This window comes from Mustela putorius, unplaced genomic scaffold (assembly GCF_011764305.1).
Source record: "Mustela putorius furo isolate JIRA1106 unplaced genomic scaffold, ASM1176430v1.1 tig00003836_pilon_pilon_pilon, whole genome shotgun sequence".
In the NCBI taxonomy this organism is placed as follows: Eukaryota; Metazoa; Chordata; class Mammalia; order Carnivora; family Mustelidae; genus Mustela; species Mustela putorius.
The window spans coordinates 6,711,683-6,730,723 of NW_025421989.1; the positions used below are offsets into that span (position 1 = coordinate 6,711,683).

General features: G+C 55.7%; 1 protein-coding gene across 4 annotated transcripts in view; it reads left to right on the forward strand.

Annotated features, from left to right (window-relative positions):
• The window catches only part of WWC3 (WWC family member 3), a 110,658-nt gene that overhangs the window by 78,408 nt on the left and 13,209 nt on the right, over positions 1 to 19,041 (forward strand). For 3 of the 4 annotated variants that reach the window (XM_045089282.1, XM_045089284.1, XM_045089285.1), the window contains 10 exons: positions 2,373 to 2,615; positions 5,237 to 5,326; positions 6,569 to 7,134; positions 12,283 to 12,403; positions 13,150 to 13,224; positions 13,583 to 13,669; positions 14,587 to 14,779; positions 15,877 to 16,044; positions 16,392 to 16,543; positions 17,379 to 17,544. In XM_045089282.1, coding sequence (XP_044945217.1) covers positions 2,373 to 2,615; positions 5,237 to 5,326; positions 6,569 to 7,134; positions 12,283 to 12,403; positions 13,150 to 13,224; positions 13,583 to 13,669; positions 14,587 to 14,779; positions 15,877 to 16,044; positions 16,392 to 16,543; positions 17,379 to 17,544 — 1,861 coding nt within the window. The remainder of the gene's footprint in view (positions 1 to 2,372; positions 2,616 to 5,236; positions 5,327 to 6,568; positions 7,135 to 12,282; positions 12,404 to 13,149; positions 13,225 to 13,582; positions 13,670 to 14,586; positions 14,780 to 15,876; positions 16,045 to 16,391; positions 16,544 to 17,378; positions 17,545 to 19,041) is intronic. The other variant, XM_045089283.1, reaches the window with a different exon arrangement.

The window sequence follows — 19,041 nt, forward strand, 5'->3', positions numbered from 1 at the left end:
ATCTAGGGCTGCATCTCCTGCCCCCCTCGGCAGCTTGAATGCTTGTAGAACGGCCGCTGACCAGCACCGGGCCGGCTCACGTGAAATCTTGATCACCTCCCGTGTACACCTCAGAAAACTCACAGGGAGTGCTTTTAAAAACGTGGGCGCCTGTAGCATGTGAATGAGAATTAGTATATGTTACAGAATAATACCACCAATGTCAGCCGGGTTCAGAGAGGCTTTCCTGCGGCTTGTTCGGATAAATGACATGAAAAATTATGAGGACACAATGGATTTGCTCAGTGTTGTTCTTCTCTTTCACATTCATTCCTTACTCTTGACTTGTCTTGATCTCCAGTAGAACGTTCCAGAAATTTCATTGGGTATAATGTCTGATTTGGCACCAACTTATTTATGGGCCGACTCGGAGTATGTTTTCGTTGGGCTTCAGTTATATGACCACCATAAATTTTCATTACACTAATTAGACATAGATGGATGTTCCAGCCCGCTTGGATCCCCAGTCCCGGTGAGCCGCCTCTGCCAGCAGTATTTTTCAGTGACATGATCTGGCATCATTTTCCAACACATTTTCAGGAAATTAGTTTTAAGTTGGAAAAGAACTTGCCTAATAAAGCTACTGACGTTCAACTGTTTTCGTTACCTTCTTGGGGAATTGGACTTGAGTAAATGTGCACATTTAAACTATAACTTGTATTTTTTTTTTTAAAGATTTTATTTCTTTGAGTCCGAGAGAGAGAGAGCGTGCAGAAGCAGGGAGGAGAGGCAAGAGGCAGAGGGAGAAGCAGGCTCCCCTCGGAACAGGGAGTCTCACGCGGGACTCGATCCCACAACCCCAAGATTGTGACCTGAGCCAAAGGCAGACGCTTAACTGACTAAGCCACCAGGCTCCCCTACTCTTATTTTTTTATTTTAATTTTTTTACCATTGGTGTCCTCGATGGGTTTGGTACTTGAAGAAGGTGTCTTACCCAGCGCTCCAGCCAGGCTGCCCAGTCCCCATGCTCCTGTCTAGCTCGAGAGGAGCCTGAGCTGCTGCGGGGCTGGCCCCCAGGCTCCAACACGTGGGCCAGCACCCGCTGATTGCTGGTATCTGCAGGGAGCACAGCACTGAGAAGGATTCTGAGGTCCGGACCTAGTGGGCAGGATGCCAGCTTCGATGAGTTTGTGTGTCTGGCGCAGGGGACACGGTGGTGGCAGGAGTGCTCCCGCCATTCCTGTCGTAGTGAGGATCGTCAGCCGGGAGCCTAACGCAGGCCCCTAAGAGCTCTACGGTCAGTTAGCACCCAGCAGGCCAGGCCGGGCTGCCTGAAAGCAGAGGGTTTTCAAACCGAAGAGAGGGTCAGAAGTACCTGGTACTTGTTAAAGCCCAGGTTGCCCATCCCCATCCCCAGAGTGTTGCGTTCAACAGCCCTCGAGCGGTACCCCACGTTTCCATTTGTAGCAGAGGTCCTGGTAACGCAGAGGCTGCCTGCCGGTCAGGGATCGCACTTTGAGAATCGCTGTCTTAGAGGCTACAGGGCCATGCACCCCTGCTGCTTCCCTGTCTTCACAGCTCTCTGTGGCCCGAAAGGAGTCCCTGGGTTTTGTTTTGGGGGCACATACGCCAGCATCTGCCCTCCATAGCGCCGGGCTCAGGGGGAGTCTGGCGTCCCTCGTTTCCGTCTGAAAACAGATAGCCCTCCTAGGCAGCCCCACTTCAACTTGAAGGGCTGAAACCATTCTCCTCCACCCGTGAAAGGCTGCTCTGAAAATATAAGCCACATCCATCTCATTTAATCTGCATTTGGCAACAACTCAGGACACAAAGCCACGCTGCCTGTGTGCCAAGCAAACAGACAGAAGGTAGCGTGGGTCACCGGGCACTCCGGGGTTTCTGTTCCAGAGCCCTGTGCTGGGGGCACAGCTCTCCCGTCCAGGTGCTGTTGCCAGTTAGGCCCGGCAGAGCCGGCAGGAAGCCAGAAGCATCCCTCGGGGATCCAGCACTGTGTTTAGCTCCTGATGATGGCAGGTGGGGAGAGAGGAGCTGCTTCCGTCCTGCTCTGCGTCAGTGCGGTGGAGGAAAGCACGGATTGGAACAGCACGGGGCCTGGGGTGTGGAGGAGCCGGCCTTCCCGTCCGTCCTTTGAGGCAGGCCTGCCATGCTTACTGCCATCCCTAGTCTCCTAGACCGGGGCAGGCGATGCAGAGGGTCTACACGTTCCTTTTATCATCCATCGTTTCCAGATGCTTTCTTTTTGTCATTTAGGGTTCACTCGGTGCAGTAATTTCCGTACTTAGCACAGGGAGTTTCCAGAATCCGTGCGATGGTGTGGAGAACGTGTGGTGCTATGTTGGCCTCATGAATCTTTCTGGGCCCGTCTCGTGCAGAGTCTCGACGATCCAGCAGCAGCTGGCCCAGCTTGAGAACGAGTCGTGGCCCGGCCTGGCGGAGGCCGACAGGGACCGGTTGCAGCTCATCAAGGAGAAGGAAGCCCTGCTCCAGGAGCTGCAGCTCATCGTCCAGCAGAGGAGGCCGGCGGAAGACGTGGCGCGGCTGGAGGCGGAGAGGAGGCGCCTGGAGGAGGAGATCCAGCGCGCCCGGGCCACGTCCGTGCAGGGCGCCACGGAAAGGTGGGCGGCCTTGCGCGGTTTCGGGAGCAAGCGGGACTCAGCACCCGGGCAAGGTCCAACCAGAAATGCGAACTCGGAGAACTAGCCCGTGACCCTCGATTGGTCCTGGTCGTTAAGGCGCAGGGCATCGACTGCCTGGTGTGTTTCCTGGCGGAGCAGGTGGAAGGCGGGCGCTGGAGGGAACGCGCGCCCTCCCTGCTGCGGGGGGTGCCAGCTCTGCCCGGGCGCCCGCGGTTCCCGTTCCCTGTTCGGAAGCAGGAGGGCTTGCAGCGAGGGGAGCTGGGAGCCCCTTGCTTAGCGCCCCCCCTTCCAGCATCGGGGTGCATTCCCCTTGTCTGCGGGACGGCCGGCAGCAGGCTGGGAGGCAGGCTGTGGGCTCCGGAGAGGGAGCCCCGTTGCTGGCCCGGCCGGCGTGGCGGCGAGCCACCCCTTCGCCTCGTCTGCCACTTGGGTCTCCCCCGGGAGCTGCCAGCGGCCTGGTGCCTGCCCGCTCCCAGAGGCGTCTGTCCGCGGACCGTCTCGGGCTGTCTGCGGGCGTCGGAGGGGTGAGGCCGGCCGGCAGCCCGAGTCCTCATTGCCCGGCCTTTTGGCGTGTGCCGGGCCACTGCCTTCCATTTGCCGCGCGCGGTCCGGGGCCGTGTCGGAGGCCGGTTCTGTTCTGTGTTTCGCAGCTGTCAGGAGGGTATCTGCGGGGACCCACTGAGCTTTGGAGAGCACCCCCGGGCGATCACCCATGTGACCGTGTACTAGACCTTCACATGCGGTGTGTCAGGAGGGCTGTATGCTGTGTACATATGAGCCCTCACAGGTAGCGTGTCCCAGCTGAATCACTGCGTGCGGACCGACGCCCTCAGGGCTGTCATCTAATCACACAAGAGTTTACCCAACCGAGGTACGTGTTGGGGTTATCGATGCTTGGATAGTCATCATTAATGTCTGTGTGGTGACATTAGTGGCTGATGTCATTGCTGGCGGGAAGTGGTGGCCATGGGAGAGCCTGGCTCAAAGGAATTACAGGAGTGAGTTTTAGTTTGTTTGAGGCGATTGCATGCCCTGTCACTTCACTCAGAATAAACGCGGAGTTGATTTTGACCCTGGAAAGGGACCATGAACTGAAGTTTCCGCCTGTGCGCCTGCGCTTCCGCTCTCCCCTGGGTACTCTGTGGTGTGTGTGTGGGTAGGCGGGCCTGGGAGTTCGTTGGCTGGTTGTCTCTGAAGGAGGGTGGACTCTGTCCGGCGAATGCCCCCTGCTGCTCAAGACCCCACATGCATGCACCCTTGACTGTTTTTGCCCTCGCCACGTGGAAATCCCAGCACACATGAGTGCCGGGGTCCCAGGGTACAAATCCACAGAACCCCGTGGAGCTGGTGGGACTCTCGGTGCCCGGGTTCAGGGACTGGGTTGGCCAAGCTCATCCAGCTGATGGAGTCTCTTCCGGGACCAGGCCAGGCGCCGAGTGCTGGGATGCAGAGCCCTCACCACTGGAACTGAGTTGGCCCACGTGTGTCTCCTGAATCTGCCGCTGAGTGGCCTTGGGCCGGGAGGGGTGTCCCCTGCTGCTGACAGGCACTTCCACGGCGGCCATTTCTGCCAGTGGTCACTGTCTGCGACCCACGCTGTGCAGCGAGGTGGGGTTGGGGGGGGGGGCTAAGTGCCCCCCCCCCCCAGGGCTCCTGCTGCCGAGACCTTCTGGGCCAGGTGGAGGCAGGCCTGTTTCTCTGTGCGCCTCCCTTCATTGGATGCATGCTTGAATTGGGAGTAAGGACCCGGAGGAGGGAGGCTTTCCCCGGAACAGGCTGAGGGCTGTTAGACCCAATGTGGAGACGGAGCGAAGTGGCTGAGGTCGGCGTCTTCCGGCCGAGGTGAGCTAGTGAGTATCACTGGGGATCGGGACGGTGACAAGCCTTCTCCCCGTCAAAGGACAGACCTGTTTTAAGGGTGCCTGCTTGGTCCCATGTTAAATGCCGTGGTTTGATTTATAAACAAGGACTATTTTGTTCTGAGGCAAACACATTCATTCATTCATTCAGCGTTGAGTGCCTGGATGTGTCGGGTTCCATTCAAGGCGGTGGACTGAGTGCAGTGGACAGAGTTCATTTCAGAAACCCTAAAGTTAAAGATCGTGGAAAGAAGAGAAAAAATGCCCTCCAACCCTGTTTCAGTTGCTGTTTTGTTTTATTTGTGTCTGATCTTAATTCTATGGATTTTAGAATCACACGTGTTTTTGCCCAGAGGGGGGCTTAAGCAAGGGACTCTGATTCGTTGGCAGGAATTCCAGCGGATTACTGCGTGCTGTGCATGTGAGGCCGTCTTCTAGTCTAATCCAGGCTCTCGTCCTTTCTGTCTGTTAGTGCACCTGCCCAACCCCCCATCCGGTCACCCACCCACCCATCTCTGGAGCTTCTGCGGTGTATCAGGCACTGTTCAGGGTGCTGGGGGGACAGCGTCAAGCAAGACACAAGCAGTCTCTGTTATCGTGGTGTTCGTGACCTGCAAGTGTATTCTAGAATGGAGTCATTCAGACCTAAATCATTTCGGAGAATTTACAGTTGAATTTCTTGTTGGGAAAGTAAACTCACCCTCTTTGAAATCCACCAGTGGACTGTTTTCTTACCTACAGGATTCTGCTTCAGGAAAAAAGAAATTGTCTCCTTATGCAGCTGGAAGAAGCTACCCGCTTGACATCCTATCTCCAGTCCCAGTTAAAAAGGTTGGTAACTTTATTTATTTTTATTTTTTTCAGCGGGTTGCGGGGGTGCAGAGGGAGAGAGAGCATCTCAAGCAGGCTCCACGAGATTGTGGCCTGAGCTGAAATCAGGAGTTAGAGGCTTAACTGACTGAGCCACCCAGGTGCCCCTAAAAAGGCAGATAACTTTATTTTATCTTATTTTTTAAAAAATTTTTTAAGACTTTGAGAGAGGTAGAGAGAGAGCACAAGTAGGCAGAGTAGCAGGCAGAGAGAAAGGGAGAAGCAGGCTCCTCAGCAGGAAGCCCAATGTGAGTCTCGATCCCAGGACCCTGAGATCATGACCTGAGCTAAAGGCAGAGGCTTAATCGACTGAGCCACCCAGGTGCCCCAAAGCAGGTAACTTTAAAAGAGCAAACTATGCCTAATTATCATGTTATGAAGGCATGTCCATGAACTTCATCATTCCCTTGAACGTGTTTTTCCTCCTATCAGAATTTAGAACCAGAAGTGGTTGTAAACACAGAGGCGGGAAGTGGCTACGTTGTATTTTTAAGAGGAGCCGCTGATGCAGGGGGCAGGGAGCGGGAGGAGAACCAAGCTTGGCTGCACAATAGAGGGTCTGAAGTCAAATTGGCCTGGCGATTTTATAATTTACAGCTTCTGAGGTGTATATATCCATCTCCATATGCACATGGATAGTTTCAATTTTTTTTTTTTTTTTTTTTTTGCTCAACGATATGAATATTTTTAAAGTAAGATTTGATTGCTCAGTGGTAGCTTCCTTTTCAAGTACACACATATATATATATATATATATATATATATATATATTATATATTACAGGCTTTCCATGTCTTATTTTCTCAGTAATTCCCCCTCACACCACCACGAGGTAGGCATGATTATCTTGCAGCCCCCAGTGAGAAAGCGGGGTGGGGGGATCCCGAAAGGGCAAGTCACTTGACCCGGTGGGCTCGGCTGGTCGGCCTTGGGAGCTGGGACCTGAAGCCAGGCATGAGTCTCCGATGTTACCTACCGCTCTCGACTGACAGTCACAAGAAGCAAAGGAAATACTAGTGGAGGTGCCTCACAAATGCTTGTGAGTGGTTAGAGTCACGCTCTGTTCCAGGGCAGGGGACGGGGGAGCAGGATTCTGTTCCCCCTGGAACCGACCAGGTGCTCCACTTCGCAGTGGACCGCGGCGGGGTTCAAGCACGGGTCTCCGGGGCGCTTTTCTAAGAGTGTGGGCATCTCTTGTTGCAGCCTGTCCGCCAGCACCCTGACTGTGTCTTCCGGGAGCAGTCGCGGGTCCCTGGCCTCCAGCCGGGGCTCGCTGGCCTCCAGCCGCGGGTCCTTGAGCTCCGTCAGCTTCACCGACATCTACGGCCTCCCACAGTACGAGAAACCCGACGCCGAGTGTGGCCAGCTTCTGCGCTTCGATCTCATTCCCTTCGACTCCCTGGGACGAGACGCCCCCTTCTTGGACCCCCCGGTGCCCTCGGCCTTCCACAAGCAGAGGCGCTCCCTGGACACGCCGCAGTCCTTGGCCTCCCTGTCCTCCCGCTCCTCCCTGTCCTCTCTGTCCCCCCCGAGCTCGCCCTTGGACACGCCCTTCCTCCCCGCCTCGCGCGACTCGCCCTTGGCCCAACTGGGGGACGGTTTCGAGGTGCCCGGCCTGGGCACCCTCGACAGACTGCGGGCCCAGGCCTCTGCTTTGGGGGATGAAGACTTGCAGGGCACGGCTGCCCTTCAGCCGCACGGCTTCCTCGGGGAAGGGGAAGGACCTCGCGAGCGAGGAGCCCAAGCGACCGTCGCTCCCACGGCTGCCCGTGAGTACTGAGGAGTGCTGCGGGTTTGCTCGTGCTGGGGAAACGGCGGGTTCGGGTTTGGGGACGAAATCGCGTGCAGTTGCGCGGACGTCAGCCGGCTCTTCGATTCCATAGCGAGCTTTGGTTTCAGACGGTTGGTGGGGTCACGCCTGCCGGCTGCATGCTTTCCTCCCGGGGCCCCGGGGTCTGGGGTCTGGAGAGGTCGTGGAGCTGGTCAGGTCGTCTTCCCCAGGAGTTTGGCTTGTCTTCAGAATGCGCTCCATTGTCAAAAAGGATGGTAAGCACCCCCGCCTCCCGCAGTCCGAGGCCGCTCAGGAGGTCCTGGGGCCTCCGTGAGCTCCCCGGGGTTCGTACCCCCCAGAGAGCAGCCCTGGCCTGGGTCTGCTCGTAGCCCCAGGGGAAAGCTCTACTTCCGGTGAACCTGTGACTTCATCTCTTCAGCCTTTGTCCTCCCAGTTTTCAAAGCTGTAATTTATCAAACGTGGGAATGAAAATAATTGGTGTCGTTTCAAAAGACACGCCCGTAAGCATCCGTCATTTCACCCAAGCGATGTCTCTGGTGCCCCTCAGATGGAGCCAGGCCGACCTTGTGCATCCAGTCAGTTACCTCAGCTTGTCCTTGGTGCCCGGGCCTGACCACTGGTAGCCCCCATAGAAAACGGGTCTGGCGCTCCAGAGAACATTCCAACCGATGGCTTATGCACAGAGCAGGGCCTAGGCTCCGCCCCTCCTCATCTGGACCCCGTGTGCTTTTCTGAGCCAAACTGCAGCAACTTTAACTCCCTTAGAGTTCCGAGAGGACCAAGAGCAAGGTCTCCTTCCTCAGGTTCGTGAACTTTTATATGCACGGCAAGGTTTTACACCTTCCATTTAGGCAGACACAAGATATTTGTGTAGCTTAGTGGGTCTCAACCAGGGGAGTATTTGAACCCTGGAAGGTACTGGTCAGTGGCTGGAGACAGGTTTGTGTTGTCACAAGTGAAGGCTGTGCGAGGGGGCACTGCTGGCATCTAGTGGGTGGAGGCCAGGGGTGCGGCTCCCCATTGTCCAGTGCCCGGCACGGCCCCCGTCACAAGGAGCCTTCTGGCCAAGAGGTCGGTAATGCTGAGGACAAGAGGCCTGGTCTGGCCGTGCACCGCTGAGCGGGTCCTGCAGCAGGGGGCAGAGACGACACGTGAGGACAAAGCCAGGGCGGTATGGTGGTAACAGCTTCAGACACACAGCTTCGAGGCCCAGACTCTGTTGCCTGGCCTGCTGGCCGGCTAGCTGCATGACCTTGATTGAGTGCATGCGCGGACTCGGCTGAGGCTTGGCTTCCCTGCCCACGAACAAGGCGGTCTTCACTCACCACCGTTGTGTTTGCCTGAGTTTTACATATGTAAGCACGCTGGTTACTGTGGCTCTAATCAAATGATAGGCTCTGTTAGCACCTGCCTGCTGGACCAGGGATGTGTGAGCTGGGGAGGCCGCCCTGTGGCTTTGCGGCACCTGTGACTTTGCTGTCTCCTCTGTGTTTACAAGCATGCCTTTCGCATCCCCAGGCGTATGGTTTCTGGCATTCATTCACGTGTGCAGGTGCCCTTCATCCCTTTGTTCTTTATAATCACAGGTTCAGCGTTCCATGTTTACTCCTTTAATTCAAAAAAGAAAACACAAAATCGGGACCAAATGGCACATCTGTTGTTGCTTAAGCTGATTGCCCTCAGTGCCTTGCCTCCCTGCCAGCCTGGCTTTAAAGGTTGAGGCACGAGTATCAGTCTTGTTAGGCAGAAAGTCCCAAGGCCCAGGGGCCCTTTTGGGCCAGGGGAAAGACAGGGTGAGAGGGGAGAAGAGCTGATTGAGTTTCCGATCCTGATTATTTTTTTCTTCCCACTCTGGCTAATGTTGTGTAATTCAGTCCCTAGACTGGGAGGTATTTGGTTATGCTGTGTTCGGGTACTGCGACCTTGTGGTCAGTTCTTGTATGACAGTGTCCCTTGACTTGGGTCTTTATAGATTTGAAATCCTTAACTCTGTGAATGCATTGGTCCTAGTGGGTGCCCCCTGCGAAGGCTGGGTTGGGGAACCAGCTCCAGGCGTGGACACTGGGTGACTTCTGGCCTCTCTTGATGTTTGTGGGAACACTTGAGCCTAGAGTCATCGTAGCTTCGTAAAGATGGCAGGGATCCTGGTCCTGCTTGTTACTCTGCCTGCGTTTATGACGCCCGCGTTTATGACATAGTTCCCCCCGACTTTCTAGTTTCCTTAGGAACAGGACAGCCTAAGTTTGACCTCCGGCACGTTTAGCTGTTCGAAAGATAAAATTGTGGTATGTGGAAATTCAGAATTGCCCAAACCTATAAAGCAACCTCTAGGAGTCACTTCTTCCATTGTGTGTTTTAAATCAAGCTGAGGAGGCAGAAGGTGGGCAAGGGGAGTGGGGGAATAGACTCGAATCTTCAACGTTTTTAATATTTTTACTACACTTTTGTCTTTCTGGGATTTCAAAAGCCAACTGTGTCGGCACACCCGGCTGACTCAGTCCATGGAGCCTGTGACTCTTGATCTCAGGGTTGTGAGTTCAAGCCCCACGCTGGGTGTAGAGATTACTTAAAATCTTTTAAAAAGCCAAATGTATCGTGACTTTTGAAGTCTTTTCCTGTTTTCTTTTCCCATTAGTATTTGCTAATCTAAATCTGGGAAACCTTGATTTTATTCATCCGCTGATTGACTTTTTAAAGATACTCATACTCTGTTTAAAACTGTTGGCTTAAATTCTGCAGTTTTTTCACGTTGTGCTTTTTTCTTTATCTCCTTTCTCATGCGGCTCGACAGAAACGTTCACTGTAAGTGACCTTGGAATCCCTCACCTTGTTGGTCAGGCAGTGGGCACATCTTTGTGCGATGAATCTGTGTAGTTAGCGTGGGAGGGGTGTGGCCAGGAGGGGCATACCGCATAGCTATGCCTTAAAGAAGCTTGCTAGTTACCGTTATCATTATTATTAATATTATTATTATTATTTCAATGTTAATATTTATCATGGCTACTAAAGTTGCATAAGAACTTATCTAAAAGCTTGAAGTACATATTCCTGTGTATTTTTCCCACATACCAGTGGCTGTCATTATTTTACTAATAGGCCACCTGGCAGCTTTGCCCACAATGTGACTTTCATTGTATTTGCTTTTCATCAAGCAGTGCTGATGTCCTTAGGTCTCAGTGTCTGTCTGTCTGTCTTTAATGGTAGAAAGGTCGGTGATGTTCACAAGGAATGTCGGGAGGGCCGTCGGTTCCTTCCTTCCCTGGCCTTGCGCCCCGCGCCCCGTCGCGCCGTCTGGAGGCCCCGGAGCAGGTGGCCGCGGGTGTAGCGTGGGAGCTGCTATGCGCTTTTTCTCAGCCCCGGCCACGGCTGATCTACTTCCTTCCGACACCTGCTGCCAGTTGCCAGTCGCTCTGTGAATGCGGTGACTAAGCCCGGGATCACTGAGGATTCATTCCTTCGTTTCCTTTCTCTCCTCCGAGACTGGCGCTGCAGTGAGAGAGAAGCGGTGTGAGCGCTGCACTGGCGGCTTCGCCGGAAGGGCCCGGGCGCCTCCCGAGGGGCAGGAGTGACGAGAAGAGCTGGGCTCCGAGAGTCCGCGCCTCCGGCCGCCCCGGCACGGAGCCGGCTTCGGTCCCGGGCCGGAGAGGCGCCCGGAGCTGCCCGGGCCCGGCACTGCAGACCGCCGGAAGGACAGCCTTCGTCTGCGGCCGAGAGCTGCGGCCCGAGCCGGCCCGTCCGTCTGGGCGCTGTCTAGCGTGTTTGGCCTGGCTCGGTGTGCGAATGACGATTTGGGTGGAAAGCGAGCTGGTGCTCAGTGGCCTGGACACTTCCCTCAACGTAGGGCTGCGCAGGTGCCTAGATTGTCGTGTTCAGAGCTGAGATGGCCGAAGGGAAGCACAGAGAGGACGGGGGGTGGGGGGGGGGGACCCGCGCTGCTAACAGGAGGCATCGCGATGTCAGAGGAAGGCCCCGTTCGGGGCTCCGTGTTCACTTCCCGTCTCCTCACCAAGTCTGCCCCCCTGGAAGGCGCTGACACGCCCGTGTGCACGTTCACACCTGGCACAGGAGGGTGGCGGCCCGGCTTTCACTGGCTTTGTGAAAAGGAACTTGTGAGGGAAGGAGCAAAGACAGGGCATGAAGTGCCAAAAGGAAGAATGTGGATGGTTGCTTTCGGCTCTTGATTAAGAGAGAGACAAGGCAAAAATAAGCCGCCTAGTACCAGTAGCTTGCTAACCCCAGGAAAGCAATTTTAGAAAGAAGCAGGTCTGGCCCCTGGGCGGCCGGGAGGACGTGGCCATCAGAGGAGCTGTTTCCAGAGGCTGAGTCTGGGGCCGGCCGTGTCCTCTGACCTGAAAGTCACCACATCTTGTTAGGGTTTATTTGGATAATTAAAAAAAATTTTTTCTGGTTGTGAAATACAGAGTATATGTTTATTGTATAAAATATGGGAAATACCAAGCATCGTAAAGAAGGAAATGAAAATCACCCCGTCCCCCGTTCACATGTATTTAAGGAAGAGGTGCTGTCCGCATTTGGGGTAACCTTTCTTTCCTGGTCTTTCAGGGATGATGGTCTTTCTCAAAGTGTGATACGAAGGGGCATCTTCTTCTGTTCTGTGTGCTCATTAAGGAGGTGAAGAGAGATTTGTGACTGTTTTAAAGAGATTTTAGGAGAGCCTGGGTGATTCAGTTGGTTAAGCATCTGCCTTCGGCTCAGGTCGTAACCCTGGGGTCCTGGGATCAAGCCCCGTGTGGAGCTCACTGCTCAGCGGGGAGCCTGCTTTCCCCTCTCCCTGTCCCTGACGCTCCCCCTGCTAGTGCTCTCTCTCTGTCCAATAAATAAATAAAATCTTAAAAAAAAAAAACAAACAAAAAAAGTAAAGAGCTTTTAAAGAAGTAGCCAAAAGCTTATTTTTTCAGTTTTTCAATATTAAAAAAAATTTTGAGTGCAGCGAATTTAAACATATGCATGTCTGTTTGATGATGTCTGTGTATAGAATGGCGTGTCTTTGGAACACTCCGTAAGTCTGTATGTGCCCTAACATAGGGTGCTCATTTCTTGGCATCACGGTCCCTGGCCCCCCGGTGCTGTCACCTCTGACCCCAGGTGTGTCTTTTGTTTATAGCAGTGACTCTGCGAGAAGACAGTGCCAGGAGGCTGGAGAGGAGAGCGCGCCGAGTGTCCGCATGCCTGTCGGATTATTCGCTGGCGAGCGATAGCGGGGTATTTGAGCCTCTGAACAAAAGGTGAGAAGCTGATCTCCTTCCTCAGCAGACTTGCCACAGTGTTACTGTCAGGCACAAGACGTGTGCCTACGGGGACTTGTGCAGTGTCGCCAACGTGTGTCTCCAAGGCTAGCATCTCCTCCGGGCTTCTCTCCACTTTGGTAGTTGGGCCTTAGCAACCCACCGAGAAAAGTCCTCCGGCTTCTGCGTGGCGGCTGGAGGATGGCCCTCCTTCCGTGGCCCGAGCATGACTTCCTCCTGTCTGGCCCTGGTCAGCTGGAGGCCCAAGCCCCTGCTAGCTGGAAAAGGAGAGCCAGTGGACAAGAGAGACCTGACCTTCTAGAAAGGGCCTTCATTAGAAATGAATGTTCTCCCTCCTTCCCCTCTTTCCTAAGCTAGAGGAATCCCTTCGTAACGACAGAACACCTCTTGGGATTCTGGGCTGTGTTTTGATTTGACACGTTTGACATCGTTGTTTCCTTCCCGGTGTCTGTCACACATTTTACTTGTCACAGATGGTGTAAGAGTTAGTTCGGAAGTTTGCCCCGAGTAGTTTGCTCAAAGACAACAGCACTTTGTAGGCAGGTCCCCACAGAAGTATGTCGTGGGCCTGCTGTGTCCTTTCAGTCACAGTCAGAGGTCATTTAAGTCACAGTGTAAGAAAGCCCCTGGCGGTAAGAAGCGCCCGGAGCACCAGAGAGCTTCTGGCGAGCCCGCGGTCACCTGCGCCCTGGGCGGTAATGCCGGGGACCCTCTGCTTTGTTCAGGAGTGAAGATGCTGACGAGTCTGTGCCCGGAGACACCTGTGGGAACGAAGGGCCCCAGATTCACGTGGGATTCTTGTGAGTACGGGACACTCCTCCCCTGTCACTCCTGGAACTGATCTGTAGACCGGTGCCCACCCGGTGACCCACACTTCCAGGCCGGGAGGGATGTGGGGACCCCCGCCGTCTGGGCGCTGCTCCTGGCCTGGCCCCGCCTGGCCCACTTCAGTGGCTCCCGGGAGGGGACAGAGGTGGCGGGAAGGAGGGCTGGGCCAGAGCAGCTCCATGGTCGTCCTCCAGTACTGAGCGTTGTGGCAGGGAGCTGTCCCCTCACGGGCCAGGACGCCCAGGGAGGTGGCCGCAGCAGCACAGGCCCCCGGAAGGTCTCCACCCCGGGGGCTGGGGGTGCCAGCTCGAGCTGCTCTTTACTTCCCAGGCTCGACAGCGCCAACGAGTGTCTTCTTGTGAACGTGCTCCAGCTGAAGAACGTGGCGGGGCTGGTCCTGAAGGAGGACAGCAAGATGTAAGCCAGCTTGGCGACAGCGCTTCTCCCCGGGGTCTGGGGACCAGGGACCACCCCGCCGGCAGTGGTGGCCCCTGTCGGGGGCCAGTAAAATGCCAGGCAGCGTCTGCCCGGGAAGGCTCAGTGGCATTCAGAAGAGTGGGTGAGGTGACGCGGCGGCGCCCCAGGCTGTGGTCGTGCAGAGCGAACGGAGAGGCTTTGGGCAGGAGCCGGGGCCCTTGTCGGAGCGAAGGACAAGGGAGAACGCAGGGTTGTGCCAGGCGGGTGCCGCCACTGGGAGCCCCGTGGCTCGGACTGGCTGCGCGGCGGGGCCCCTCACCCGGTGGCCGAGCGCAGCGCTCACGGTTTCCTTGAGCCCAAGGGTGCAGGCGCTCTCAGGAGTCTTTAAAGCTTGTCTTCTGAAGGCCTCGGGAGCAGCCCGGTTGTCAGTGGCCGCGGGCTCACCCTGGGGTTTTGCCCACCGTCATGCTGTACTTTGCAGCTGGTGCTTGCGCTTCTCGTTTGTTCCGTGCTGGGGGTGGACAGGGCGGGAAGCCCGGGCTGGTGTGAGCGGTCTTGGAGGCCAGGCACGCGTAGCTTGAAGAGGGAGCCAGGAGGCCGGGAGAGATCAGTGCAGGTGGCTTCCCAAAAAGCCGGTGAAAGCAGGACCTCTGTTTGACTCCTTCCAAAGTCGTAGCTCCTGACTTGTAAGCCTTTTTCTTCGAGAGCGTTTCTCCCCCTGGTCTCAGGGAGCACGTCAGTCCTTGGACTTACTCTTAGTTGAGAAAGGACCTTTTCCAAAAGACTTAAAAATTCTGCCCTTGGGCATCCGAACAGGGGAATGCGTATACACATACATGAAGTTTGTGCACTGTATCACACAGACCTGTCCGGAAGTGTCACGTCTCTGTTTTTTTCTTCCTTCTCTCTGGTTCCAGACACATCCGAGTCTATCTGCCGCCGATCGACTCTGGCACCCCGAACACTTACTGCTCTAAGGCTCTGGAATTCCAGGCCCCCCTGGTATTTAATGAGATTTTCAGAATCCCTGTGCATTCAAGCATGTTGACGTTGAAGTCACTGCAGCTGTACGTGTGTGCGGTGACTCCGCAGCTGCCGGAGGAGCTGCTGGTGCGTCCTTCCCTCCCTCCGCCGCCCCTCCCCTGCCTCTCTTTGTGTCCCGACAGTCTTCGTCTCTCTCCCGCCCCTTCTCGTCTTGTCTTTCTGCCTTTCTTTTTGGTCTTTCGATCTTTCCTGTTGCTCCATCTTTTGTCCTTTCTTTGGTTTGTCTTCTTTGTCTGTCTGTCCACCCTTCTCTCTCCTTTGTCTCTGTCTCTGCCTCCCTCCATTCCTTCCCGGCTCCCTCCCACCCCCCTTCCTTTTTCCGGTGGTGGGCTGCTTAGAAATTGTCCTGTGAAGTGATCTCTGCAGCTGGGAGTACAGAAAGGGATTTGTCTTGCCAAGTATGCTTTAAATATAGTAACTTTAAATATATTCTCTCAACTAACCCTTGCAAGACTTCTAGAAGACCCCCATTTTCAGTTGAGGGAACTAAGTAGGGTTGAAAAATTGGGCAAATAAAAAATAGAGGATGGTCGGTTAAACATGAATTTCAAATAAGCTGTGGATTCTTTATTAAGTATGTCCCATGCAGTATTTGGGACATACTTACACTGTACAGAAATCCATTGTTTATTCGAAATTCACATTTACAGGCTGCTCTAGGTTTTACCTGGTCCTCCTTGAACTAGGAGTACGAGCAGCTTGTGTTCAGTACCCCAACCACACCCTGTCTGGGGCCGGGACCCGGCAGCCGGGATGGTTTCTTTGTGAGGTTGGAATTTCTCCCCTTGGTCTCACCCCTCGGCAGTAGAATTAGATGGTGGAGTTCAGCCAGCCCTCTCTTGTTTCCGAAATCTCCGAGTGATTCCGCAGCTCATCAGTGGGTGGACCCTGAGCCTGACCTCCCCTCCCCCAGGTTGTCCACTCTCGGCCCCCGTCCCCCTCCCGGCACCTCCCCACGGGGCTGAAGCAGTGGCCCGGGAGCCTCCCTCAAGGATACCCTCTGTTACCACTTTCATTTCACTGCAGTCCTTTGGAGAGCAATGACACATTCTGTGTTTCCGGTTACAAGGTTACAATCGAAGGGCAACCCTGATGTTTTATGAGATTCCCCTTGGTTGTTAAGGTGAAATCATTCTGCTTTTTTTTTTTAAACACCCTTGCAGGGCATTGCTCAGATCAACCTGGCCGACTACGACGGGTCCAGCGAAATGCAGCTGCGCTGGTACGCGGTGCAGGTGTTCAGCAGCTGCGGGCCGCCCAGGGCAAGGGAGAGCGAGCGGCTGGGGGCTGCTGCTGGGGACCCGGCACAAGCTGCCACTGCCGGGAAGACGGTACGTGTGCCCTGTCGCGCTGCGGGCACCCACTGTCACAGGGGCTTTGTCTCTCACGAGCCTCTCTGCGCGCTTAGCATGGAAGCGCAGCAGTGCCCAAGAGACAGGTTCAAGGGAAGGCACAGGAATGGGAGGTTTCGGTGTGTACGGCCGTTCACGGCCGTGGCTTTAATGTAGACGAGCTAGTGATGGGGGGGTGACGCGTTGGTGGTTTTAAAACTTGAACCCTCAGAGCTGCACGAGGTGGCCCGGCCCTGTCCCGCTGGCACGGTGGGCACCCCTTGCCCCTGGAGAGTCGCGGAGGGTGGCCAGCCCGGGCTCAGGCGCTGACCTTGTACCCCCTGCAGGATGCGGTGACGGCGCTGCTGGCCAGAACCACAGCCCAGCTGCAGGCCGTGGAGCGCGAGCTGGCCGAGGAGCGGGTGAAGCTGGAGTGCGCAGAGGACGAGATCCTCGAGCTGGGGCGGAAGGAGGAGCTGGCTGAGGCCGTGTCCGAGAGGTACCGGAGGCGGCCCATTGGCCGAGCCTTGACTCGGCGGCGGCCGCTGTGCAGTGGGGGCGCCACACAGTAGATGGGCCACAGTAGATGGGCCAGTGCCGCGAGGGAATGGACTTCTGTCCGATCCCTTCTGGAAGCACCTTGGTACTGCTTTACTTCCACATTTTCCACGAAGAGCGTCCCATTTCCAAAGCTTCCTGCTGCTTCTGAAGGGCTTTGCCTGAATTTACTGCAGGGAGGGCAGTGCACGGCCGAGGGCTAGAGTGTGGTACTCAGCGGCTGGCTGGATGCCGGGCGGGGGTGGGGGAGGCTGGGAGCGGGGGCTCAGGGTGCTGACCTTGGGTGCTAGAGACGCACAGGCCCTCTTACTGAAAGGCCTCCTCACGTCGTAGCCCCTAGAGAACAGGCCCTTTGACCTGATGAGAAGAGTGCCTGTGTGCGACCACCGACAGCGCGTAGGTCTCGCTGGGTGCGTCTGCGGCAGGGTACCTGGTGCCGTGATGTCCTGTTTCCCCAGTTTTGTAAGAAGTAGTATCTTTTGTTTTTGTGACACGTCCGTCCTGGCGAGAGGTTTTTACCAAATTCAACGGTGGTTACACAGAATGTTTTATGTATGGGATGGGGAGGAAGGGGAAGATCCACAAAATGCAAAACAGGAAATCCTGGAGAGCTGTTACCATCGGTTCCACTCACCCCACACTAGTAAAGTTCACAGGAGAATCCCTGATAAAGGACAGAGGGCAGGGCGGCCGGAGGTAGTTGGGGAAGAAAAGAGGAAGGGGCAGAAAGCCACCTTGACCCACACGCTAGGGGCTTCGGCAACGTCTGTCTGCAGGAGCTGGCAGGCCGACTCGGTGGACAGCGGCTGCAGCAGCTGTGCCCAGACCAGCCCCCCGCACCCGGAGCCCTGCTGCGTGGGCGGCGACCCCCTCCACGGACATGCATTTGCTGGCCAGGCCGACCCTTTCAGCCCCGAGAAACTTCAGCCCCCACCTCTGAAGGTGAGTGGAAAGGCTCAGGGACCTTTTGGCCCCCCCCCCCCGGTGGTCTGCCGCCCAGCCCCGGGCACAGCCCTGGAAGGAGGGCATGTGTGCCCCCCACCCCCACGAAACGGGAGGGCATGGGTGGAGGAGAGGGACCAGATGAAGCTGACCGGCTCCGACCTGAGAGCAGACCGAGCAGAACGCCACGGCTTACCTGCAGTCTCTCCCTGTGACAGTGGCTGTGGGGGCGCTGTGGCTGTTGGATCAGAGGGCTGTAGCCCAGGGGCATTTCTCGGAGAGCCGAGGGAGAGAAGGGAAGGGCCTAAATCTGTAGATGGCTTAAAATGGGCACAGCAGGTACCGCAGAAACGTCTCCGACTCTGAGTTGAAAAGAAAGAACAGCTTCAGCTAGAAAGGGCAGATCGGGGCTCCGTGTCGCCCGGCGGTGACCCGCTCCCGTCTTCAGCGCCCCACACGGCTCAGGGGGTCTCATGTGTCATCGCTTGGGCTCGTCTCCTCTCTTTGCTCCCCTTGCGACGTTGGCACTGTGAAGTGGCCCTTGGCCCATCGCCCCTTCTGTTCACCCGATCTTAGCTGTGCCCAGGGACATGTTTTCAGTGAGGATGTCTTTCACGTTTGCCATGACAGATGTCTAAGGAAGCCTGTGAGGTTGGGAGACACTACCTCCGTGCTCTGGGGACAGTTTTCTCCCAACCCTTCAACTCCTCGAACCGTTTCATCATCGTGCCCCCCACTGTTACCCCAAAGCACAAGTCCCAAGAGACATGGTGTCCGCTTCCCAACCGCACACGTGCGGCCGCTCTACACGAGCGGTTCTGTGGCCCGGTCTCCCAGTGGTTGCTGGGGGTCAGCGTTTTAAGACCCTTTAAAGTGCGGGCTCGAGGGGCGCCTGGGTGGCTCAGTGGGTTAGGCCGCTGCCTTCGGCTCGGGTCATGATCTCAGGGTCCTGGGATCGAGTCCCGCATCGGGCTCTCTGCTCAGCAGGGAGCCTGCTTCCTCCTCTCTCTATCTCTCTCTGCCTGCTTCTCTGCCTACTTGTGATCTCTCTCTGTCAAATAAATAAATAAAATCTTTAAAAAAATAAAAAAATAAAAAAAAATAAAAAAAAAGTGCGGGCTCGAACGGGGGAGGAGGCTGTGGGCGGTGAGTTTGGTGTGCGGTCGTCAGCCCCGCCGCCCAGCCCCGATTTTAATTTTGAAATACTTCAAACCTACAAACTGCTTGAGTAATGGAACAAATACGCATACGGCCTTCACCGGAACTCCCTGGCTGTTCGTTCTTGACCGCATGCTCTCTCTGCATGTGCACGTGGGCGGGCGCGGGGCAGTGTAGATGCGGCCATGAAGAAAATGAATGGGAAATCCTGCCCTGGTTGGGGGGTGGGTGGCAGCGCCATCACTCAACAGACACAGCCGGGCTTGAGACGAGGGCTGCTGGGGGACGGGATGGTAGGCAAGTGCAGTTTGCGTTTTTAGAAAGATTTCCTATTTTAGA